Genomic DNA, 27,277 nt, shown 5'->3' with positions numbered 1-27,277 from the left:
TTCCACGCACATCCACTTTCGCACCCTCAGGCACCTGGACAATCTCTCTCTCACCTCATCATTCGCTCCCCTTACATTCCACGTTCCGATAACCATGTCCTTTGTCCGGTCCTTGGTCGTCATTGTTTGGTCAGTCCTTGTCCGAGGCTTATTGTTTGTTTTTTTAATTAGTTGTTTCCGGGGAGGGGCACTAACCCTCCGCCAACCCTTTTAGTCGCCTTTTACGACAAGCAGGGATAGTGGGGGAGTATTCTTGAAAAAAAAAAAAACAACCCCCAGGGGGTAAATGTTATTACATAATCCTTTCTGTGAAAAGAGGAATTTGGTAATTAATTTTAAGGAATTTGGTAATGAGTCAGAATGAATTAAAAAAAAATAGTAATTCCACAAGGAATCATGTCCCCTTTTTCCAGAGTACCAGATCCAGTGCTGTATACATAAATACATACACAGTACCATGCATGCAGAGTCAGAAAAGTCTATGATTTATGTGGGTAAAGTGTTACTTTTAATACAGCTTTGTGTGACATGAATTTGGTTCATTGACTGAGGAGTTTAAGAAAAAAAAAATTGTCATTTCTGACATCAAAGCAAATTTAAAGGAAGACAGGGTGTTAGAATCATCAACAGCTTACCAAAGAAGCAACTTTAAATGAGCAGCAATTGTATGTGAATAGCAAAAGACAGTTGATAGATAATGTTATGGCATAACTCATCTCTGTTACCAGTAATTGCTTTATTACTATGTTATTTACCTTCCTCAGGCTGAAGTGACAGAAGCAGAAGTGTCGGTGGCCACAAGGGACTTGCAGGAAGACCACTTGAATCACCAGACACAAGGTTAGCAGTCTCTCTCTCTCTCTCTGTCTCAGCAAATAAAATTTGCCTTTCGAGTCTGCAGTATGTAAATTATATCAACGTAAAGAGCACAGGGACATGAAGGTCTGTACAAGGAATGCACATAATATGGTATGAATAATGCAGATGGTGAGAAGATTCTACAGTTAGGAGAAGCATTGAACATGGTTGTGCACAACATAGTTTTTAGGAAAAGAGAGACTAGGCGGATAATACATATTTGTGGGGGTTTTAGTTACCAGGTCGATTTCTTTCTGGTTAGGGAGGCAGATAGGAGGCCAGTAAAGGATGTGAAGGTTATGTGAGGAGCAGCAAAAAGTACTTATAATGACTTGGTACAGATGACGTGGGTAGCAATGAAAAGAACCTATGTGTCAAGGAGGAAAATCTATCTATTGCCAGACGCCTTAATCTCATAGGGGGTGGCCACAGACAAATTGCCTCCATGTTGCCCTGTCTCCCTCCATTTCACTGCCCTGTTCCAGCTCACATCCCCCTCTCCCATATACCTCTCCACTCCATCCCTTCATCTCATCCTTGGCCTCCACCTCACTCACATACACTCTCATCCTCAGTCTCTCACTCTCCATCCTCTCCACATGGCCAAACCACTTCATTGTGTTTCTCCTAACGCTTACTATCACATCCACATCCACACCACAATGCTCCTTCACATCCTCATTTGTCAGTATGTCAGTCCTTGTGACCCCACAGGTTCCTTTCAAATAACTCATTTCCACTGCTCTCACTCGACTTCTGTCCCTCCAACAAGGTCCAAGCTTCACTTTTATGCACTATAGTTGGTATCACAATACTGTACTGTCATGTAGTAATGTTTTCACTTCCATGCTCACTTCCTTGTTTCTTATCACTGCTTTCAAGGAACCAGGAACCTTTCTTCTTTGTTGTACCCTTTCAAGCACTTCACCCTCTAAACTTCCATCCTTACTCATCACACTACCCAAGTTCTTAAATGCACTCACATTTTCCATTTCCTCCTCATCCAAGCTTACTGTACATTCACTGACCACTTCTCTCGAAGATCATAACTTTACTCTTCACTACATTCACCTTTTAGATTCTGTTTCTTACACACTCTCCCAAACTCATCCACCAAGCCTTGCAGCTCCCCTTCGTCTTCACTTAACAACACAGTATCATCTGCAAACAACAGTACGGGGAGTTTCCAAACACTGCTCTCTCATTGGGGCCGCTCCAACATCCACTGGCCTACCTAGTGCAGTATCTCTTTTATAACCCCATCCATATACAGATTGAACAGCCATGGAGACATGACACATCCCTGTTTCAATCCAACCTTCAAATAATAAAATTTACTCAGTTCACTATCCACATGCACTGCAGCCTTAGCACCATCATACACACTCTTCACGACATTCAGCAACTTCCCATCTACTCAATGTATTCTTAATGCCTTCCACAATCCCTGTCTATCCACCCTGTCATATGCTTTCTCCAAATCCATGAAGACCACATACAACTTCTTTCCATTCTCTGGAAACTTTTCCACTAAAAATCTAAGAATGAATATCTGATATACACAACATGTTCCCTTCCTAAAACCTCCCTGTTCTTCCCCAACTAATTCCTCTGTTATTTCCCCAGCTTTGTCAATAAGTATCCTACCATATACTTTTGCTATTACACTAGGAAGACAAATGCTGCTGTGATTACCACATACTTCTTTTTCCCCTTTTCCTTTGTACAGGGGAATAATTATACCTGACATCCAATCCTCTGGGACCCTACCTTCCTGCTAGGCCAATCTGCACATCTTCCACATCCATTCTACTACTGTCTCTCCCCCATGCTTCAGCATTTCACCACACACTCCATCAATTCCTGGGGCTTTCCCCATTTTAACTTTCTTCATTGCTTGCACAGTTTTCATCCTACTGATTTCTTTCTCTCTTCTCACATCCCTCCATCTCCTAGCCATTCCCCAGCCACTTATACTTGCATCACTTTCATTCTTTATGTTCAACAATTCCTTGAAATGTTCTCACCATCTGCTCACTTTTTCTCCCCTTGCCACTAGCAATCTACCATTTTTATCTTTCACTCCCCAACCAACTTCTTTGCCACTCTGTCAAACTCTCTTTACCTCTTTCCAGAACATTTTCTTATATTCCTTCCACTTTACACTCAGATTCTTTCCAAATTCCTCATCCACTCTCTTCTTACTCTTACTAATCTTTTCACCTCTCTCTTCCTTTCTACATATAACTCTCTCTTCCGTCTCTCAACTTCTTCCACGCCCCTGTTTCTCATTCACTCACTATATGCTTTCTTCTTTTGTGCCACAGCCTGTATCACCTCTTCATTCCACCATGGTGTTCCTTGCACCCCCTTTCATCTTCTCTTCACTCCACACACCACCTCTCATGCTGCACAAATTTCTTCTGTGGACATGTGAAGAGAATGGAGAACGAAAGACTGACTAAGAGAGTGTATGTAGGTGAGGTGGAGGGAGGGAGAGGGAGGGGTAGACCGAGGATGAGGTGGAGGGATGGAGTTGAGAGGTATATGAGGGAGGGTAGTCAAATGGTGGATGACAGAGTGACTTGGAGGCGTTTTGTCTGCGGCCACCCTTTGCGGGATTAGGGCGTCGGGCTATAGATAGATAGATAGAATATCTTGCCCACACCTTCCATGTCTCCCATCTGCTCCAATCCATATTTACCCAATTGCTCCTCCACTTCTCTCTTAGATTCTGCCTTTCTGTCATCCTCTTGTAACCTTTCCACCATTCTTGCATATACCACTTCGTCCTGTCCTTCCCTTTTTCTATTTCTCCATTTCACTTTGGCCTTGATTCTAACCACCACCAAATAATGGTTGGAAAGTCCACTTCCCCAACCTCTGTATGCACTTGCATCCATTACACATCTTCCCATCCTTTCATCCACGCACACATAATCAGTCATTGCCTTCCCGTACATTCAGTTTACCACCCACCTTTCTCATCACTCGCCACTTATACCTATGGATCATTTTATGCCTGAAGAGGGTATTGTCTGTTAATCCCCTTCCGGCACATATGTCCACTAAAGCACTGCCATTCTCATCTGTCTCAGGAGGCACACCCCACTAACCAACTACTCCATCCACCTTCACATTCCCTGCTTTACCATTCATAACGTCCAAAAAAAACACTCATTCCTTTCAAACTTTTCCATGCACGCTTCCATGCTTGTCCAGAACTCTTCTCTCACTCTGCACGATCTTGCATTGGCGCATACATGCACACGTTTGCCCACATTTGTAGTCCAACTTTCAGTCTTACCTACACAATCCTCGAGCCAACTTATCCACACTCTGTTATATTCTCCTACCATCTGTTACTCACAACAATACACACTCCTTCTTTTGCCTTCTTATTCTCACTTACTGCCACGCATATATCCCATCAATACTCCGATTCTCTCACACACTCACCTCTCCATTTAGTTTCAGTTAATCCACATATATCCACTTTCGCATCCTCAAGCACCTGGACAATCTCTCTCTCTCTCTCTTTCACCTCATCATTTGCACCCCATATATTCCTTGTCATAATCCATACCATGTCCTTTGTTTGGTCCTTAGTCGTCACCTTTTGGTCAGTCCTGTCCGTTGCTTCTTGTTCGTATTTTTAGTTAGCTGTTTTCTGGGGAGGGGCAGTAACCCTCCACCAACCCACGTGTTGTCACGTAGGGAACACGTATTGGTTGGTTATAATGCTACCACCCAGCGTTGTAAATGCTTTTTAGGTTTACAGAAGTCAATTGTCTTGTCACTCTGTGTAGACGTACCCTAAAAGAACAGAGTACCACGTCACTAAGTGGGTGGATGATGGGTGTCCCTACCTACCACCTAAGAAAAGAACCTATGTACCAAGGAGGAAAATACAGAAGTTAAAAAAACCAAGCTATAAGTGATGTCTTCTGTTGTGAGATAAGTGGTGGATGAGCATGGGGCCACAGTCAGAAGTGTAAAGGAGCAGTACAGACCTCTCAAGAGCAATCTTGTGAGAGTTACTGATTCAGTGTTTTGTTGGAGACAGGGCCCACCAAGACATAAGGTAACATGGTGGTGGGATAAGAGAGTAGATATCACAGTTAAAGAGAGAAGAAGCCTTTTGGGAATGGAAACAGGGTGGTAACAGAGAGAAATGCATGGCAGCTAAGTTTAGAGCCAGAAAGAAGTATATCGAGGAAAGTTTGAGTCTCAGATACGTTACTGGATAGGCTAATTAGTACTGAAAGGAGGTATGAGGTATTTAAGGTGACTGAACAACAATGAAAGAAAAATCCAGTGTCACAGGTGAGCAGTATATGAAGAATGTTGAAGGGTAGTGGTGGATAGTGAGGATATTAAGGATGCTTGGAAAGAACATTACAACCAATTGCTGAATGAAGAGTTCGGTTGGAAAAGGGAAAGTTTGGAGATAATAAACCAAGTGTTTGGCCCTTGACCTTTGGATGACATTGGTACTGCAGGCAAGGCAATCAAAACTATGCTGTTGGGGAAGGTTGTGAGTGTATCAGGGTTGATTGCAGAGATGTTGAAGCCTCTGGAGATACAGAGTGGGTTTCGATATTGATGTGATTCATTCTGTAATGTGTGAATGTGTTTTTTCAGAGAGTAGTTGATGTTGTAATTGTGTAAAAAGGGAAGGGTGATTCCATGGAAAGAGGAAATTATCGAGGCATAAAGCTTTTGAACTAGATAAGTAAAGTAATCAAGAGCCATGGAAAGTATAATATGGGAAAGAGTGAGTATTGATGAGATATAGTTTGGGTTTATTCCAGGCAAAATGACAGCTGATGCTTTATTCATTATCTGAGAATTTCAGGAAAAATATATGAAGAGGAGTTGAGTTGTACTTTGTTTTTGTTTATCTGGAGAAGGCTTTTGACCGAGTTCCCATGGAGATAGTGAAGTGGACAATGAGGAAGCTGGAGACTGAGTGGTTTGTTAGAGTGCTTATGATAATGTGTGAGGGTACTTCTACCCAGGTGAGTGTGAGTGGAGGTTTGAGTGATTTCCCGAAATGTTGATGTTCATCAGGGATCAATTTTAAGTCCCTTATTGTTATCATGGTGCTTGAAGCTCTCTCACATGACATCAGACTGGACAACAATGGGAGGTGTTACATGCTGATGACTTGGTGTTCATTGCGGAGAATGAGAAGGTAACAGAGTAAAGATTTGGGAAGTGGAGAGGTGGAATGGAGTACGAGGGATGGAGAGTAGATGTGGATCAAACAAAACTGATAATGTCTGGGGCAGGTGGTGATACTCTTATAGGTGGAAGAATGTGACCATGCACAGTTTTCCACAAAGGGGTGGGAAATAAGTACATTTTGTGCCATGTTTATGATAAGTGGGTTGACATGAGATGTAGTGGTAAAACAGGCAGGTTGCAAAGTATTGATTTTAAGTGCTCAGCACGTAAAGGAGAGCATACAGAAGCAGAGAGTCCGTGCAGTGTGTAGAGGAGTTTTGTTGTGTGAAGGGCATGATATGTGATGGAGGAGGGGCTGGAGCTAACACAGTAGCAAGGGTAAGGAGTGGTTGGAAGAGGAGTTGTTGCCTATCGATATTAAAGGAGCCCTTCCTCTATGCTAAGGAGTCCTTGTGTGCAGCATGTATTAGGAGTGTAATGCTGTGCAGTACCGTAGTGAAACCTAGGTATTATGGGAGTAGGAGAGACTGACGAGGAAGTGTATGTGAGTGAGGTGGAGGGGGAGAGAGGGAGGGGAAGGCCAAGGATGGGATTGAGGAGTGGAGTGGAGAGGTATATGAGAGAGGAGGGTGTGAATTGGGAGCAGGGCAGTGACATGGCAGGGGACAGGGTGACGTGGAGTCGATTTGTTTGTGGCCACCCCGTGTAAGGGATTAAGACGTCTGGCGATAGATAGAGAGAGAGAGAGAGATTTTCATGGGCTTAGACATACAAAGATGAGAATGATTACTAGTAAATGGATGTGTATTGCATTCTTGAATGACAGGCCTGGGGTGGGGGGTTAGGATTGCAAATGTAGAGTTGAGGGGAAGGACGGGACTCAGTTATATTGGTTCTGTGATGAGAAACGGCAGATTGAGATGGTTTGGTCAGGATGATGATGATGATGATCATTGGACAGTGTGGTCATGGTGATAGTGGTGGTAGTATTAATGGTGTGTATGATTATGATGGTGATATACAGGATGGTTTGTCCTCCCCACAGATGCAGACACACCACTGGCTCAGACAAGCAAGCAGGTGGAGAATGGAGAGGCAATAGAGGGTGGGAGGAATGACAATCAGTATGGCCAGAGTGACAGTGACTCAGAGGACCACTCAGTCTAGCGGAAGAGACACCAGGAAAGTTATGTCACGTGCAGCTTCTTCTGACCTTAGTACAGTAAGTCCTCATTATAAGTCACATTTTTTTATGTTCCTTTGATAACCCCATCAGTCTCCTGATGTACAGGATGGACTATAAATTGCACCCTCCTGTGTTTTGAATCTGGTTACAGTTCAGTCTACTGCTGTGATGGGTTCAGACATTTAAGCTGTTTCAAGAATTTACCAGTAAGCCATGCAACCTTTGAAAAGTAAGAACCAGACACTATAAGAAATTATGAGTTTTGGAAAGTGGAAAATAATGCAGGGTAGACACTGGTATGCTGACTGAGCTGTCTGTGTAGCACATGAGAATTGGGATTCCTGATTTGTGGAGTACCCTGTATCATGTATTTAACTCTTACCATTTTCATATGATTTTATTCTTTTTAGCATACACCTTTCAAATAGGATGGGTTAGGTGTAGCTTTCATAAACTCCTTTTCCTCTAGATGTCTCTCAAAGCTGCATAAAACTGTCCAGTTAACAAGAACAGATTATACCATATTTAGTGGCCTGTGGGATGCTATATTGTGAATGATGCACCCTAATTTTGGTGTGGCAGCTCTCCCCTCTCCTCCCCCCAACTACCGCCACCACAGGAAGCCGTGCTTCAGCCATTTTCACTCAGTTACACAATCACATTTTGAATCTGTTGAATATCATTCATCAGCCATTGGTGTTTTTATTTTAGACTAAAGACTTGTACAATACCAAAAAAGAATTTTTAAAAGGAACACAACCTTATATTTCTATACAAGAAGTTCCCTCCTGCTGCCCCTGCATTGTTTACATCTTTGACTGTCCAGTCTCATTCTCACGGTAGCAAGGGAATCATTGTACTCGTACACCGCCAGTAAAGTAATATTAACATATACACTTATTATTTTTTCAAAAATTATTTATGATATACATAATTGAACCAAAAAAAAAATTTGTTCTTTCATATGTCTTATAAAAAAATAAGAAATGTAGGCCAGTAAAAGTAGTACCGGTAATACACTTAATTTTTCTCAGACCAATTGTTTGCATGTTCCTGAAGTCCACTGAAAACACAATAAACACAAACAGTACAATGAAAGTCTAAAGCATTTTATTTTAAAAATGTAGGTACCATCCATCCATCATTCCGATTCAGTGGGTATAGTAACGAGGAAATTAAGATAAAGTAAAATCTTGATTTAACAAAATTGGTGACAAAGATAGTATGATGGGACAATCATTTATCAAAATTTGTCCCAGTGTTATTCAATAACACAATCATATCACTCTCCATGTGTCGGAAAAAGAAAGCGGGTGCATGTAGGTTTCAGTTTTATTGATGGTTATGTTTGTTTACAGCATTTGTTTACAGCCTTTGTCATGCAGTTTGTCACTGGCCAATCTCCATGCTCCAAATACAGTAGTTGTATTTAGAAGTGGTTTTCTATCTTTGCATGTCATCACAGAACTCTTTGTTACTACATGGTTTCCAAACTAACCCTCTTGCATGGAAACTTCAAAACAATTGAAAAATATGTTTTGTTGCTGAAAAATGTACTGTACAGTGATATGTGTGCTTATATGCTCTGATTATCAGTGTATATTAATTGAGCTGTGCTCTTGGACAAAAACGTGCGAGAAACTGCCGAGGCATGCGCCCAACCAGTGTGGTCAAAAGCTCACACAGAAGCTCAAGGACCCACAGTTTGCAAAAGTGGAAGAGGCATTGAAACTCTGAGTAAAATAAATGCAAATAAGAAATGCCTAATGTAACAACTGTGAGCTTGCTATTTTGTCTGTATTTATACAAAGAGTCAGCTGTGTTCTGACATAGACAGGCTTTTACTTGTAGAGTGATGAAAAAGTCCAGTGTTGAAGAAAATAATTTGTTTCAAAATATAGTACATCAAAAGGCCTTGTATGTCTTGATAATTACCATCATCCACTTACTTGATGTAGTGCTGCCAACTTCTTCCTTTGCCTTAATCATTCTTTTTTTGTGTTTGCCCTCCTCTCTTCCTATTTCTCCCGTCTTTCCTGCCACTTGTAATTACTATTCTTTCATTTTCCAGTGGCATTAGACTAAGTGACAAGCCTAATGGTTTCCTTTAAGACAGGAAGCCATTTACAACACTGGGTGGTAACCATATAACCAACCTATATGTATTCCCTATGTATGTGAACAAGTGGGTTGGCGGTGGGTTAGTGCCCCTCCCCATAAAACAGCAAACTCAAAGACAGACAGTCACCCCATAAGGGATTATGGCATCTGGCTATAGATAGACAGATAGACCAAACTTTGTCGCTTGGTTTGGTTCTTGGGTTTGGAATAATTCGACTCATGAAGTAAAATTAGGGCGTCGGGCTGTAGATAGATAGATGAAGTAAAATTCATTTGTTTTCGTTTTCGTTTTTAAAGGCTCCAACATGCTTGCATGTGTCGGCCTTGGTCACTTCATGGCAGCTCTTCACGCTGCACGATCCATCGCAGCCTCCCTGTTCAGTCCTTTAACCCTGAGGTCTCACTTAATGTCCTCGTCCCATGTCTTTCTTGGTCTACCCCTCATAACCCCACCCCCAATATTAACACTTCTCACCTTCCTCACCTAATTATCATCCTCCATCCTCTCCACATGTCCAAACCATCTCAATCTACCCTTCCTCATCACAGCACCAATACACTCCAGTCCCATCCTACCTCTCAACTCTTCCATCGTAAACCCAGCCCCTCCAGGCCTTGGACACAGGGACGCACTGCACATCCACCTAATCATTGTCATTTCTGTACGTCTGAGCCAGCGAATATCTTCCTCCTTCACTGCCCAGGTCTCACTATCATACAGCATTACACTCCTAACACATGCTGCATACAAAGACCCCTTAGCACGAAGGGAGAGTCCTCTCAATGTCAGGAGAGGCAAGAGCTCCCTGAACTTCTTCCACCCACTTCTCACCCTAGCCACAGAGCTAGCTCCAGCCCCACCTCCAGCACACAACATGTCTCCCAATTAACAAAACACTTCCACACACTCAAGAGATTCACCAGCAAGTTCAATCCTTTCACGTCTGACAATCTCCACCTGCTCACCCTGACACGCTGTACACATAAAATCAGCATTATCTTGCAGTCTACCTCTGATACCACGACATCTCTTATGCACCCATTTATCACACACACTGCACAAGATGGAATTACTTCCCACGCCCTTGTGGCAAACTGCACATGGCCACTCTCCCTCGTCTTTGACAGTACCGCCACCAACCCTAGATATCATTACTTTTGTTTTATCTGCATTTACCCTTAAACCCTTGTGCCCCATACCATCTCTCCACTTCCTAAACCTTTCCTCCACCTCCCTTTCATTCTCTGCAATCAACACCAAATCATCAGCATACAACAACTCCCACGGGAGTCCATTTCTAAAGTCACGTGAAAGGGCTTCAAGTACCATGATAAACAACATGGGACTCAAGACTGACCCCTGATGCACACCAACATTCACGGAAAACTCATCCCTCAAATCTCCATTCACTCTTAACTGGGTGTGAGCACCCACATATAACTATCTATCTATAGCCCGACGCCCTAATCCCGCAAAGGGTGGCCGCAGACAAAACGCCTCCAAGTCACTCTGTCACCCACCATTTGACTCCCCTCCCCCCAACTCACCCCCCCCTCCCTCATATACCTCTCAACTCCATCCCTCCACCTCATCCTCGGTCTACCCCTCCCTCTCCCTCCCTCCACCTCACCTACATACACCCTCTTAGTCAGTCTTTCATTCTCCATTCTCTCCACATGTCCAAACCACCTCAGTGTATTTCTCCTAATCTTTTCAACCACATCCACATCTACCCCACAACGTTCCTTCACTTCTTCATTCGTCAACCTGTCCCTCCACGTCACTCCACATGCTCCTCTCAAGTAACTCATTTCCACTGCTCTCACTCTTGACTTGTTCCCCTCTTGCAAGGTCCACGCCTCGCTTCCATACGTCAGGGTAGGGATCACAATATCATCATGCAGTGACTTCTTAACTTCCATACTCACCTCCCTATTTCTCATCACTGGTTTCAGTGTACCAACAACCTTTCTTCCCTGCTGTACCCTTCCACGTACTTCATCCCCCAAAGTTCCATCCTTACTCATCACACTACCCAAGTACTTGAATGCACCCACATACATAGCCATAACCACCCTAACCAGCCACTCCTCCAAGCCAAGCTTTCTGATTGCCCACTTCACCACCTCTCTAGGGACTCTGTCAAAGGCCTTTTCCAAATCAACAAAAACAAAATAAAGATCCCTTCTCCAACCAATATATTTTTCCTGAAGCTGTCGAACAATAAATATAGCATCAGTGGTCCCCCTACCTGGCATAAACCCAAACTGCATCTCATCAATATTCACTCTTTCTCTAATCATACCTTCTAAAACTCTCTCCATTACCTTCATTATCTGATCTAAAAGCTTTATACCTCTATAATTTCCTCTTTCCAGGGCATCACCCTTCCCTTTATACACATTTACAATTACATTCTTCAGCCAATCATCTGGGACAACACACCCATAAATAATCCTATTATCAGGTCAGTGACTAAACTCACCCCTGTATCGCCTGAGGCCTTCAACATTTCGGCATTCAACCCAGACACGCCTGCTGCCTTCCCCACCCTCATCCTGCCTATTGCCTCACTCACAGTAGCAGTATCAATCAAAGGCCAAGGGCCAGACACTGGATCTGCTGGTTCCAAACCTTCCCTGTCCCAGTCAAACTCCTCATTCAACAACCAGTTATAATGCTCTCTCCATGCATCTTTAATATCCTCACTGTTCACCACTACCCTTCCTTCATCATTCTTCACATACTGCTCACCTATAATATCCCGATTATCCCTCTTTACTTGACCTGCCTCCCTAAATATCATATATTTCCTTTCCCCATGATTTAGGTTATCAAGTATTAGTCTCTGTGACTCAGACTTTGCCCTGTATACCTCTCTTCTAGCCCTACGCTTGGCAGCCAAATATTCCTCTTTGCTACCACCCTTCTTCCATTCCCAGAAAAGCCTTCTTTTCTCCTTAACTGCAGCTTCTACACCCTCATCCCACCACCAAGTTACTTTATGTCTTGGTGGTCCTCTTGTCCAACCACATGTTACATCAGTAACTCTCAAGAAATTGTTCTTGAGGGCTCTGTACTGTTCATTAACGCCTCTGTCTACAGCTCCCTGTTCAGCCACCACTTTCCTCAACTCGCAATAAAAGGCATCCCTTACTACTTGGTTTTTCAGCTTCCATATTTTCCTCCTAGGTACATAAGTCCTCATTTTCATCATTTGTTCTTTAACCCTTTAACCGCGGGTGTCATCTCAGAATGACATTGCAAAAACTGGACCAAATCACGGGTGTCATTCTCGAATGTTTGTGAATATTTTGAATACCACGCGTTTTTTCCTTGCGCCAATTGTTTCAAGGGAGAGTAGCTATTAAGTTCTTTCACTCCAGCCGACCCCCACCTCCCTCCTCCCATCCCCCGGGCCCCCCACCCCACCCTTGACCAAACTCGCATCAGTATCTGTCCAGCTGTGTGAGTGACAACACCGCTGATGTGGCAGTGAAGTGCGGGCAATTACAGTGCCTTTTACCTGCCTCAGTGAACACAGAGTGGGTGTTTATCATATGTGCAGTGTTCATATATGTTTATAGTATTATTATCAGAATGAGGTTGGTATTTGGTAATGGTGTGTGAGCGAAAAATAGTGATTACAACACCGCTGATGTGGCAGTGAAGTGCGGGCAATTACAGTGCCTTTTACCTGCCTCAGTGAACACAGAGTGGGTGTTTATCGTATGTGCAGTGTTCATATATGTTTATAGTATTATTATCAGAATAAGGTTGGCATTTGGTAATGGTGTGTGAGCGAAAAATAGTGATTACAACACCGCTGATGTGGCAGTGAAGTGCGGGCAATTACAGTGCCTTTTACCTGCCTCAGTGAACACAGAGTGGGTGTTTATCGTATGTGCAGTGTTCATATATGTTTATAGTATTATTATCAGAATGAGGTTGGCATTTGGTAATGGTGTGTGAGCGAAAAATAGTGATTTTAGATCGCTCACTTCTAATGGGACTGCCCATCCAGTGATAGTCAACGAAATCATGAAACCTACATCATTGCAAAGCCGAAGGTTAGTACTTTCTAATGGTACCTTATTTTTCGCTCTAGATTTATTCTGTGCAGACTTATAAAGGTTTAAAATTTGTTTACATTTTGGCTGGAACCCCCGTGGGAGAGGCCAGTCAGGGCAAAACAATGCCCGCGGTTAAAGGGTTAAGCACCATATCACAAATCTATAGTTTGTGCTGCTGCACACATTCCTCACTTCCTATAACTTTAACATCCCTCACTAACCTCCTATCGGCCCTCCTAACCACAAAATAATCTATCTGACTGCTATTTCCCCCAGACTCATACGTAATTAACCTACTGTCTCTTTTCCTAAAATATGTGTTGAACACAATCACGTCCACTGCCTCCCCAAACTCGAGTAACCTTTCCCTTTCTGCATTCCTTAGACCATACGCACATCCCCCATGCACTCCTTCATAACCTTGTGCTGCTTCACCTACATGACCATTTAAGTCCCCTCCCAAAATCACTATCTCATCATCCCGCATACCACCCACTACACGTATTAAATCATCCCAAAATCTATCTTTCTCTGCTTCATCCAATCCTGCCTGTGGAGCATATGCCGATATAATCGCAGCTATCTTTCTACCCAACAGAATTTTCACTACCAATATCCTATCGCTTACTCTCAAAACATTCATAACATATTCCACCCATTTCTCCGCAACCATCACACCAACACCTCCATATCCGTCTGTCCCCCCTTTCCAAAACAACTTATAGCAACAGTCCTTCCCAGCAGTCTTCCTGGCTGATCCACCCCTGTACCGGACTTCCTGCAAACACGCCACAGCCACCCATCTCCTACTGAATGCCTCAACGACTTCCCCCCGCTCTTCCCCTCAAACTTCCCACAGTCCATGAACCCACCCTCATCCCCATGGGTGATTTACTGTCCTCAGGCTTGCATTGAAACTTATTTTGTTTTGTCATCTTCAGTATTAATAAAGGGGGACAGACATAGCACAGGTTCCACTCACTGCACAGTCCCAGGTCCAGGCAATGGATCTGGGACCCCTAGCCCACCAGCTTACCAGTGGCTGTGGTAGTGGCCTCGGGGCACCCTGCCAGGACAGCTGCAGGGACACCCTCCAAGCGCGCCTTGGCACTGCAACTATCCCACCATTATACACCCACTGATAGGGCAGCCTCCTGGGGCACTACTCCCAGGTTCGGGCCCCTCTTTATTGGGCGGAAGCGGCAGTCTGGGAACCGCAGTGCCCTGTACCCTCTAGCACAGGCTCGAGCCCCATCTCACCTTGGACCCACGATCTATGCCGGCGGAACCTCTGCCACGCCTCCCCCCAGAAGTCCGCCACTAGGTAGTGGGGGCAAAGTTTTCTGGCCGCATGCCCTTGCTGGCGCCAACCCCTGTAACGTAGTGGGATACGTTGTGTGAAATGTAAAGTGCATGTGGTGTAGTGCATAGATAGTCAGAGGAAATGTTTGGGAGAGTATGCTGGTCTACTCTCCATGTTACTGTCACACTGAAAAGGTCAGCAAAAGGGGATGGTTAGATAGCTAGTGAAACAGGAGCTCCAGCTCTCCCTATCACCAGCATTCCTATTCCCCTCGGGAGTGCTACCCTGTTCGGCCCGTGCTACGGCCTCCTCCTACCTGTAAATATATAAGTAAATAAAATGTATGGGTTCATTTCATGTAAACTAAATCCCCATACAAAATTATAATGACTTTTTTATTATTAATATTCAGACATACTGCATTAATAACTAGAGCAGTGCAGGAAGTCAGAATAAATAAAAGTCAGCCAGTCAGTTTATGTCAGAACATGGGTGACTCTTAACTGAACTCGTAATGTTTTGTGCACACTTCTTAATTCACCAGCTCAGAACATTAAGTTTTTGCACTTCATTTGCATTTCATCTACCATGTATTTGAATGATTCGCACATTTTTGCAAACCGGGGTTCACTGAGAAGCAGTGTGTTTATTAACTCAGTTGTTTGAGCAGATGCATTACAGTCATCCCTTAACATCCGCATTTTTAACATACATGGTTTTAAATATCTGCAGGTGGATATAACATAAATGGTTTTAAATATACGTAGGTGGATATAGTACCGGGGCCAGATTCACTAAAGCATTTTATCTCGGTGAACTCTGCTGACACTGTTCAGTGCAAATGTAACATTATCCCAGGCACAGTTCATGGCTGATTTAGTGATGGCATTATCCAGTGAATCAAATATAGCACTCTTCCTTGTGGCCACTTCATTTATTAATGCCATTAATTCATCAGGGGAAAAGTTAGAACGGGCTGGCTGGGAGTACAGTATTTCTTTTTTCCAGCTACCGTCAATGAGCTGGTCTAAACTGGTTTGCTGCCCTCCCCCCCCTCTCTCTCTCAGCCCCCTGGATGAGCTGGTCTAAACCGGTTGGCTGTCCTCCTCCCCCCCCCATCGCTGTCTCTCTCTCCTCTCTCTCTCTCTCTCTCTCTCTCTCTCTCTCTCTCTCTCTCCCTCCCTCCCCATCAATGAGCTGGTCTAAACCAATTTGCTGCCCTCCTCCCCCTCTCTCTCTCTCTTTGGTAAATAATACAAAGCTATACGCACCCAAATCGCACTGAAATCATACTAGAGTGGCTGAAAGTGTTATTTTATATTACTGTATATTGTTAAAGTGTTATTTTATATTATTGTATATCGTTAATTACTGTGATAAAATACAAGTGATTTAGTGATATTTTTGCGATAATCAGAGAAGTCATGATGCTAAGCGCATTAGCTATCGAACATTTTTGCAGTTGCAAATTGTGCAGCTATGCTATGAAATGACTCATGACATTTTATCAGTAAGTTTTAGAAAAGTAAGTGGTAATAAAAGTCATTCATGAAGTTTGATAAAGTTTGTAATGATGTTCCTAACATCATTACTGTTTTGCTAAAGTCTAACGTAAACATTGGAATATTGTAACAAAATCATAGGAGACTGGCTAGAAGAGTTTTATTTTTATTATTGCAATTACTGTGATGAGGTAACATGGCTGTAACACTATTTTGTATGGAAAAAATCTTGTGGTTTGGTGGAAATTTCCACCTCCCTGGGCTATTTCCTGTACCAGACAGTCAAAACAAACCTTGTATTCTCTCAAATCGTTCTCCGTGCTTGGAGTGCCTATGGACATGCAGTTTATAGCAAACAATAGTAGAAAGATTGATATTTGTCTGACAAAAATTTTAGTTCTCAAGATTAATGATAAGTGGTTTAAAACACGAGTTGAAAACGCACAATTTTTTCCTGTTTCTTCACAATGAGCACAATCAGTAGGTTGTCATCACAGCTGCTGCAGCCAAAGGGTTAAGGGGGGTCCAGGGATGTTTTTAAGGGGCGGCAGCAGATATCCGCGGATTTTTAACACACGCGGGTGTCTCTTACCTAACCCCCATGGATGTTAAGGGAGCACTGTACTGTACAGTAATCGCTATACTATCTGGACACCCACTTTCCGGACTCCCCACTTACCGGACACTGTGGGCCTGGGCCTTCGGAACCCAAAAATGGCCAAAAAAAAAAAAGAAAAAAAATCCCCCCCAAAATCCAAATTTTTTCTCACCCGTAATTTGAAATTGCCGCGCGGCACCGAACAGCTGTTTACACCATGGCCCCTTCACCCCTTCCTTTCTCCCCTCTCCCCCTTCCCCAGCCAGGGTTACCATTTGGTATTTTTCATTACCAAATGTGGGCCAATTTGGTATTGAAAAGTTCGTTTGGTAGTGAATCATCGTGATCCATTACCAAACTGATTTTTCACATGTATGAAGATATAGAGAATGGAGACAGTGGACTGTCTGCTCTCTTTGATCAATCTGCTAGCATACATAGCGCAAAAATAAACATATATCTATCTATCTATCTATCTATTGCCAGACGCCTCAATCCCGTTTGTGGTGGCCACAAACAAATCGCCTCCACGTCGCCCTGTCCCCCGCCATTTCACTGCCCTGCTCCCAACTCACATCCCCCTCTCTCATATACCTCTCCACCCCATCCCTCCATCTCATATAAAGAGAGTGATTATTTCCACTTGTATATATAATTTGTGAAGAATAAATGCTTCCTTTAAGAATTTGGTAATGAAAAGTTAAATTTGGTAATGAAAATTGAGGAGTTTGGTAATGTGGCCAAGCTCAGATCTGGCAACCCTGTCCCCAGTTACTGCCTAACCTTCGTCCAGGGAAGACATTCATCGCAATGGATGCCGCACGTGCTCGTTTTTGTGAATAAACAGTGAATAAACTGAAATATCTCTCCACTAGACCACATGGGAATTTACAGTGTCTTGCAGTGTTAAGAAATTAGAATTTAGAGTGCAAAGGATTAAGTGTGGAGTGCAAAGTGGCGGTTGAAACTGGCGTGGTGCAGTTAAGAACAGAATGTGCAGTGTTAAACAATTATAACTCACAGTGCAAAGAATTGAAGTGTAGCACAACACTGGATTACTGTAAGTGCTTTAAGAGCATTTTCACCACTGCCAGATCCTTAGAAGAGGCGGCCACAGACGTGCTGTAAGTACCCTGTACACTGCTAAATATTTTCCATTCTCACTTCTGATTCCTCTTTCTCTGGTTCCTTTTCATATATTTCATGCTTTATGTCCATTATTGGTGTGAATAGGGTCTTAAATAGGTGCTATGCATGTCTGGTAGGGAGTTATTTAGGAGGCTTTCAAAGTTAGGCTGGGTTAGGATCCATAAGTACCAGTCCAGGAGGCAGAGGCCCACTATCCGGACAAACCCACATCCCAGACAAGCCTTTGGCTCTATTACATTGGATAGTGGAGGGATTACTGTATACTTAACACCGATGATACAGTCCATTCACTTAGTACGTGAGAATTTAGGCAGTAGAAGACTTCGCTCTCTAGAAATTTCACTCTTTACAAATAACAAACCATATGGGGAAAATTCTAATTAATAGGGCAGCTGCCTCAAAAGTCACCCTTTTGGTCCCTAGTTTGTCATTTTGCCTACGTATTATGGGACATTAAACACGGGTACCCAGTAAGTATAACCAACACAATAGCCCCTTACCTTAAAATCTGTTAAAAAAAAAGGCATGGCTTTGCATTAACAAGGGGACTATATACACCATGTGAGGTTGCCTGGGCTCAGCTGAGATGCAGTGTTGACGCCCGCTACGTCACACGGTGTGCTCACGTCATGACTTGGTCAAATTTTTCCATGATTGGTAATAAGGACTTTCAAGAGGCTACGTGTGTGTGGATGAGTGAATGAGAAGACAAGTGTTGGATGCAAGAGTGTGGAAAGGGTGGGGGAATGGAGTCTCGTACCATCACTTGGTGATGGCCAAGGTAGAGATGCAAAGAAAGTGGTTGAGGAGACGAAGGGGAAGACAGGAGGAAGCAACTCCTGTGAAAAGAGTGGAGAATTTGCAAGATAGTGAGAAAATGACAGAGTATAAGAGCATAGTGGAAGAAAGATTGGGAAGGTATGAGCTAGAGCAGATGGAAGGGGTGGAAGACGCATGTAACATATTCACGGAAGAGATAGGCGCAGCGTGTGAGGCAGTTTGTGGAGTGAGGAGGAGATGCAAGGGTGTGCAAGGGACAGCATGGTGGAATGATGAGGTTAAACGAGCTGTGGAACAAAAGAAGAAGGCATATAGTGAATGGTTAGCGAGTAGAGGTAGGGGAGAAGATGAGAGAGAGAAGAGAGAGGTATATGTGAGCAGGAGAAGGGAGGTTAAGAGACTGGTGAAGGAGAGTAAGAAGAAAGTGGATGAAGAGTTTGGGAGGAATCTGAGTGTGAAGTGGAGGGAGAGTAAGAAATTGTTTTGGAAGGAGGTAAAGAAAGTAAGGCAGTATGAAAGGGGAGATAGTAGGGGAGTGAAAGATAGGAATAATAGATTGTTGGTGGAGAAGAGAGAGAAATTGAGGAGATGGAAGGAGCACTTTGAGGATTTGTTGAATGTAGAGAGTGAGAACAGTGTGAGTATAAGTGGTTGGGGAATGGCTGGGAGAAGAAGAGATGAGAGGAGGGAGGAAGAGATCAGTAGGGCGGAAGTAGTGGAAGCGATTAAGAAGATTAAGTTGGGAAAGGCCCCAGGAATTGATGGAGTGTGTGGTGAAATGCTTAGGTATGGGGGTGAGATTGTTGTGGAGTGGATATGGAAGTTGTGTAGATTGGCTTGGGAAGAGGGAATGGTTCTAGAGGACTGGAAATCAGGTATAATTGTTCCTTTATACAAAGGAAAAGGGGAGAGAGAAGTATGTGGTAACCATAGGGGTATTTGCCTTCTTAGTGTGACTGGTAAAATATATGGTAGAATACTCATTGATAGGGTTAGACATATGACAGAGGAGCTAGTTGGAGAAGAACAAGGGGGATTTAGGAAGGGAAAAGGGTGTGTAGATCAGATATTTATTCTAAGATGTTTAGTGGAGAAGTATCTAGAGAAGGGAAAGAAAGTGTATGCTGCCTTCATGGACTTGAAGAAAGCTTATGGCAGAATAGATAGGCAAGGTATGTGGAAGGTATTAAGAATATATGGAGTGGAGGGGAAATTGTTGAGTGCTGTGAAGAGTATGTACGAAGGAGCTAGGGCTACGGTGCGAGTGGATGGTGGGGTTGTAAAGGATGTGCAAGGTAGGGCAGTGGATGTGGGGCTGGCCCTAATGAATGAGGGTGAGATTTGGAAGCTTCCGTGTTGCTGTTTGCTGATGATACAGTATTGCTGAGTGAAGATGAATGGGAGTTGCAAGGTTTGGTGAATGAATTTGGGACAGTGTGTAGGAGGAGGAATCTGAAAGTTAATGTAAACAAAAGTAAAGTTATGGTGTTTGAGAGGAATGAAGTCACAGAGTGTGCAGTGAGGTTGGATAATGAGGATATGGAGTATGTGAGTGCATTCAAGTACTTGGGTAGTGTGATGAGTAAGGATGGAACTTTGGGGGATGAAGTGTGTGAAAGGGTACAGCAGGGAAGGAAGGTTGTTGGTACACTGAAAGCAGTGATGAGAAATAGGGAGGTGAGTATGGAAGTTAAGAAGTCGCTGCATGATAGTATTGTGATCCCTACCCTGATGTATGGAAGCAAGGCGTGGACCTTGCAAGAGGGGAACAAGTCAAGAGTGAGAGCAGTGGAAATGAGTTACTTGAGAGGAGCATGTGGAGTGACGTGGAGGGACAGGTTGACGAATGAAGAAGTGAAGGAACGTTGTGGGGTGGATGTGGATGTGGTTGAGAAGATTAGGAGAAATATACTGAGGTGGTTTGGATATCTGGAGAGAATGGAGAATGAAAGACTGAATAAGAGGGTGTATGTGGGTGAGGTGGAGGGAGGGAAAGGGAGGGGTAGACCGAGGATGAGGTGGAGGGATGGAGTTGAGAGGTATATGAGGGAGGGGGGGGGGTAAGTTGGGGGGAGGGTAGTCATATGGTAGGTGACAGAGCGACTTGGAGGCATTTTGTGTGCGGCCACCCTTTGCGGGATTAGGGCGTCAGGCTATAGATAGATAGATAGAAGAGGCTTAGTGGCAATCCTTGGTGGTTAAAATTTTTATGGGGAGTGTTAGGGGGCAAAACTAGTTGGTTAGGTTAGGTTAGAATGCACTGATATGTCCAGTCGGCAACATCATATGTAAACACACTGCCTTGGGTGTCTTACGGCAAACATATTAATAATAACCTTTCTTTAAATATATTTTTAACGAGAAATATGGGGCTCCTAGAACCTATCCCCTGATTTTACATGTAAATATATGTCACATTTTAGGATGGAGACCACTCAGAGCACGTCTGTTACGGAGAGAGACTCGGGCTGAACTGAACAGCGTGGCGAAGAGACATTGGCGGCAATTCCCAGACTGGAACCCTTGTTCAGACTTGTCTCGCTTAATTTGCATTTCTATCCAAATTAAAATTATTTGTCTGGTGGTCAGATTTATTCAGGTTCGAATTAGATAGGGTTACTGTGTATGTATATATATATATATATATATATATATATATACACACTATGTATATATATATATACAGTATACTGTACTGTATTTTCGGGCATAAAAGGCACGCTTTTTTTTTTTCCAAAAAAATATCCCAGAAAATCAGCCTGCACCTTATATGCTCAAGGTCAGCCTTTGGGTAGGATTGGACTACGGGCAAGTGGTAGTTTCAGTGCTGCAGTAGGCCTACGGGTACCGTAAACGAACTCCAAACACCTTCCTTACAAAAGTGTTTTCCACATTTCTTTAGAATGATTAGCAGCTAAATATTATAAATTACAAATATAGTTATACAAGTGTAATTATAGTAATAAATTACAAATATAGTTATTCAGTACATAATAAGCAAACCTGTGTCCACATCAGCTGTGCACTGTTGTTTGTTTACATCTTTTCATATTGCCTCATGTTTTATAAATTGTAATAAAAACTCACTGGGTTACAGTCATAATAAAATAAAAATAAAATAAAATATCTGTTCATACTACAAATATGATCTTTATTGTTCTGTGTTGAATGTGTTTACTGGCAGTTCATTATAATAAAAGATGTATCGTAATCCTTACAAGTTTGAGGAAAAATAACAGTAAAAAATATAGATATTTAAACAAACATATTTCAGTCACTATGACTGCTTGATAAACTAAATATTCAGCAGCATTTTTTCGTTACTCTAAGTTCTGACTCCACAACTTGCACCGCCATGTTTGTTTACAAGTGATCAGGGGCCGTATTTATCATAATGGCCTTCCCCGTTCACAGGCGTCTGTTCCCAAGCTCCAAAACACTTCACTACTGTGAGGCGTTCCTAGGAGTTATTTACCATAGTCTTGTGAACGCCTCCCAAGAGTGAAATCCTCTTGCCTTGCGATCGGTGAAGGAACGCTAAGGTTAGCATGGATACAATCATCTTATTTATAAAATGAACATGTTGAGATTGTCATTGACATCATTTTGCACAAGAAAAATGAACTGTTACCAATATTTCATTAAATGTTTTGTTGTAATAGCATCCATCCATCCATCCATCCTTCATCCAATTCTACGTTGCCCCATGAGGAGCATAGAAGCCCGGGGCTAGGCAATTTGGTCCTGACATTTAAGATGAGAGTGACCAGCCTCACTCATCCCTGATAGGCATTACATGAGCAATAACCCCAACCACCCCTTGGATATAAACCTTCACTGGCTTAGTCCGATTGGAGTGCTGTAATTACCCACTAAACCACCAGGTGCCATAATTTGGTTATATGGTTACCACCCAGCGTAGTAAATTGTTTCCTGGTGTACAGGAAACCATTAGGCTTGTCGCTCAGTGTAGAGTCACCCATAGGCAGAAGGAAGAGGAAAGAATGTGAAGAAAGAAAGACAAAAGAGGGAGTGTAAAGTCACCCTTAGGCAGAAGGACGAGGAAAGAATGAAGTAAAGAAAGACAGAAGAGGAAGGAAGGAATGGAGAGAGGAGAGGAAAGGGCAGACACCTGAGAGCAGCACTACATCGAGTGAGTGGATGGTGAGCGCCCCCACCTACCACAAATTATTTATATATATATATATATATATATATATATATATATATATATATATATATATACAGTAGAACCTCTCTCATTCGGACTATATGGGGGGAAGGGTTGTCCGAATTAGCAGATTGTCCGGACCATCAGGGTAATCTCCAGTTCATACCAAAAACTATCTACATATGGTATGTTTGTTAATTATTAACATATGTGGCATATGTCAACCCTACGTAACTGCAAGAGATGAAAGGATACTAAAATAACCAAACTAATCATGTACGATAGTTTTGTATTGCATAATTTACAGGTAAGGCCATGACAAGAAACTAGCCTACATTTTAAATTGTAGTAAGTGACTAATGACCATGTGGGCAAAAAAATAAATTAATTAATTAACTGTAATATTTGGAATAAAAATAAAACTTATGTAGACAAAAAATACATTGTCATCTTTGGCATATTGATAACGCCCATGTGGGCAAGAAGCTAATGTTTGACGTACAAGTAAAGCACATTTAAATACAAAAAATAACCTACAGTAATCACTAAACACTGCAGAATATTCTGACCCATTTTTGTGTAATCAAACTCCTCCTTTTAACACCTTTGTTCATTGCAGAAGCTACACTTGCATTAAGGGGGATGGTAAGGAGGATTAACTTTTGAAATACAGCGTAAAAATATAAATGGTTGGTGAACTAATTGATGAAACGAATGCTAGCATGTGTTTAAACAGGCGCCCATGTTGCGACCTAGCGTGACCTGAGACTAAACGAATGACAATCGCTTTCCGCGCCGATACTGAAAATGACTTTAGAATTACTCTCATCATATTTTTGGAGCTTATTATTTTTAAATTTTGTCCGAATTAACAGAAGTCCAGATCAAAGGGGTCCGGACCAAAGAGGTTCTACTGTATATATATATATATATATATATATATATATATATATATATATAAATTTCTTAAAATAAAGTATTAAAAAATTTCTTCTTTTTTGTCCATGGCTGAAAACAATGATCAAAGCCTTAGGGTGCGATGAACTAGGGTTGACTGGCAGTCGGGGGGGGGGGGAAGGATAAAATGAGATAACTAGAGTATCCAAATTTCTTCTCTACATACAGTCGTCAAAGCCTCTCTACTCTCACCTTTTCCATTCATCAGCCTTTTGAAATATTCTTTCCTTCTGCTCCTTCGTTTCCACAGTTCTTCCATTTTCACACGTCTTTGCACTTTCACTTCGACATTTTTCCATATTTTTCCGGAGTAAGTTGCTGTTTTCATTTTTCTTCCAAGATCTTCTTTTACCTCCGGTACTATTTTTCTTTCTTGTATTAGTTTCTTCTTTCACTTGAGGCCCTTTTCTGCATCCTTTCTTGCCACTTCTCTCTCTATTCCTTCACTACTCTTTTAGCCTCTTTATCCCAACACCCTATATATTACCCCATCTCGCTGTATAATTTTTTTTATCTGCAGCACCCAGCTCCCACATATTCATCAGACACTTGCTGGTTTTTTAATTTCTTCGCTTTCAGTTTTCGCCTTGACTGCATCCTCCCCCTCTCTCTCTCTCTCTCTCTCTCTCACAGTCATATTCCTCTCAGTTTTACCTTCCATACCACAGCCATATGACAAGACAGACCTCCCGATCGTCCTCCCACCACTCTCGTATCTATGCCACTGACAAGCAACATTCTACCCACAAGAATATAGTCAGCCAGTACCAAGTGTATTAGTGTGCATTTGTGTGCTTAAACAATGAAATTCAAGTGCACAATCTCCTTTCCTGGCATACATTGCAGATTGATAAATAAAATGTTAACAGTTGTCTTAATTCTGCCTGTTTTCCTTGCATATTCTGTCTGCTTTCTTTGAATATTCTGCCTGCTTTCCTTGAATATTCAGCTTGATTTCTTTGAATATTCTGCCTACCCTTTGACTATTTTTCCTACTTTCCCTGAATATTCTGGCTGTTTTCCTTGAATATTCTGCCTGTCATCTCTGAATATTCTGCCTGCTTTCCTCGAATATTCTGCCTACTTTCCTCAAATATTCTGCCTGCTTTCCTTGAATATTCTGCCTACTTTCCTCAAATATTCTGCCTGCTTTCCTCGAATATTCTGCCTACTTTCCTCGAATATTCTGCCTACTTTCCTCAAATATTCTGCCTGCTTTCTTTATCTCTATTACCCATTTGGAAACGGATGAATATTATTATTTCCGGTGTAACTGGAGCTTCCAGTGTCTGCGTGATAATTGGCTGTCAAATACTGAAAGTCCATATTAAGTTTCATCTCTGGGGAGACTGCGTTACATCGTTGATTGTAGTTATTTCTCACCAAGTCTGTCACAAATGTACAATAATTCACTCCCAGTCTAAATGGTATAATGTCCTAACTCTAAATTATTGCAGTCACTGAGGAAGTCTCTCCATGGTCAAAAATTCCTTAGTTGGCGGATGCGTAAGTCCATCTTTTAAGTTTATCCTTCGCCGACTTGCCTCTTGTGAACGATCCCAAGTCCTTAAAAGTGCCCCGGATGACTAGCAGACTTCCCTCGCTGTTGCGATCGGTTCACAGCGTTAGGAGCGCTTCACAAGCATGATAAATAACTTTTACGGTCTTTCACAAATTTGTGAACGGTTCACTGGCTTGCGAATTCACAAGGCCCGTTGTGAATGTTCACAGGTAATGATATATATGGGCCCAGGAGATGGTGTATGTTGCCTAAGCAGTGATGATAACTTTGTATTAGGGGTGGTAGTTGGTAGTGTCAGCAGTGGAGGTTGATTTAATGGTGATGATTGATAATTTTAGTGTTGTTGGTTCATAGTGGTTAGAGTTATTAACGATGAACAGTACTGGTGATGGTAGAGGTCGGTGGTGATATTTGGTAGTGTTAAGGTAAGTACTGTGACTTAGCCTAACATGATAGCTTACCAAAGGGTGTCAGTCTAAATTTTCATGCTTCATGTACATGAAAATTTTATAACTAGCACATGAATGGTTATATGAGACATTCAGCTAGGGGGTCTGGGGTTAGCTGCATTTTTTAATTTTTCCCAAATTAGGCCTGCCAAAATTGGGATGCACCTTATATATAATATATATATATATATATATCTCTATATATATATATATATATATATATATATATACACACACACACACACACACACACACACACACTATATATATACTGTCAGAGCACATTGACATGTCCGCACAAAAACAAAACTTGCGCTACCTAAATAAAATCATTATAACAACCAAACTACAGTGTACTGTATATTGCAACTAACTTTTATTTGAACACTCACCATCTATCTCTTTACTTGTTGATGGGATAACCTTTGTGTCTTCGCACTTCCACAAGACGGTCTGGGATACTGTCAACGAGTTTCATGCGAGTAGTGGGAAGAATGTTACTCCACGCATGACGAAGGGCAACCTCCAATTTCGCAATGGTGAATGTGTCATCACCTCTTAATTTTTTTCACAATAGCCCGGAGGTTCTCAGTTGGTGAAATACCAGGACTACTGCTTGGCCAATCAGGAATACACTCAACTTCACTTGTGCAGAGCCACTGTTTTACGGCTTTGATGGTGTGACAAGGAGCCCCATCCTGCTGCAGCACTTCAGCGCCAGTAGGTGCAAAGCATTCAGCCAAATTATTGTCTAGGAGCCAAAGACATGAGTCTCCGTTGACAGTCTGGCCTTTAGGGAGAATTATAAGGTCGGCTGCTCCTCCATAAGAGAAAGCCCCCCACACCATAATAGAGGCAGGATGCTTGACAGTCTTTCTTGTGAACTTTGGGTTACAGGGATCAGAATTTCTTCCATGCCACACCTTCTGCCCCTTCGACTCACTAACACAGAACGTTGATTCGTGTGTCCACAAAACACGTCTCCAGTCATCCAAGGTCCATGAGGAATATTTCTTTGCAAGAGCAACTTTTTTTTTTTTTTTTTTTTTTTTTTTAAATGCAGAATATTGGTAACAAAAAAGCTTTTTCCTGGCAGTCAACTTCTGATAACCAAGTTCTTTTGTATGACGCTCTGAATAGTTCATACACTCACGTCCTGAAGCAGAATGGGGTTTTGTTCTTTAAGCTGTCCAGCAGTAAGGGTTGGTTTGTCATCCAATTGATGCCTGATAACTTTTAGGCAGTGCTTGCTGATCTTGGGTGTCCTCCCTCCACCGTGTTTGTGGGTAGGTACCTTTGCTGCTCCCGAGGCCTTGAAATTTGTCACCAGTTGGCGCACTGTACATTCATTAACACCAGTTTGTTCACTTACTTGACAGGTATTCAAACCAATTTTATGACACTCGATAACTCTTAC

At 42.3% G+C, this 27,277-nt stretch overlaps 1 protein-coding gene across 3 annotated transcripts in view; it reads left to right on the top strand.

Annotated features, from left to right (window-relative positions):
* Pex14 (peroxisomal biogenesis factor 14) overlaps positions 1–27,277 on the top strand; it is an 84,012-nt gene that overhangs the window by 35,912 nt on the left and 20,823 nt on the right. The window contains exons 7-9 of one of the 3 annotated variants that reach the window (XR_013898590.1): positions 765–840; positions 7,094–7,270; positions 21,185–21,247. Coding sequence is in view for 1 of the 3 variants with exons in the window: in XM_080277788.1 (XP_080133914.1) it covers positions 765–840; positions 7,094–7,215 (198 nt within the window). In the remaining 2 variants the exon portion in view is untranslated. Of the gene's footprint in view, positions 1–764; positions 841–7,093; positions 7,364–21,184; positions 21,248–27,277 lie in introns of those variants that run through there. The other 2 variants (XR_013898591.1, XM_080277788.1) reach the window with 2 other exon arrangements.

Source organism: Coenobita brevimanus, chromosome 71 (genome assembly GCF_032717465.1).
Source record: "Coenobita brevimanus isolate Jiangsu-jjx chromosome 71, ASM3271746v2, whole genome shotgun sequence".
Classification (NCBI taxonomy): Eukaryota; Metazoa; Arthropoda; class Malacostraca; order Decapoda; family Coenobitidae; genus Coenobita; species Coenobita brevimanus.
Note: the sequence above shows the minus strand (reverse complement) of the source record. Positions and strands in the feature narration are given on the sequence as shown.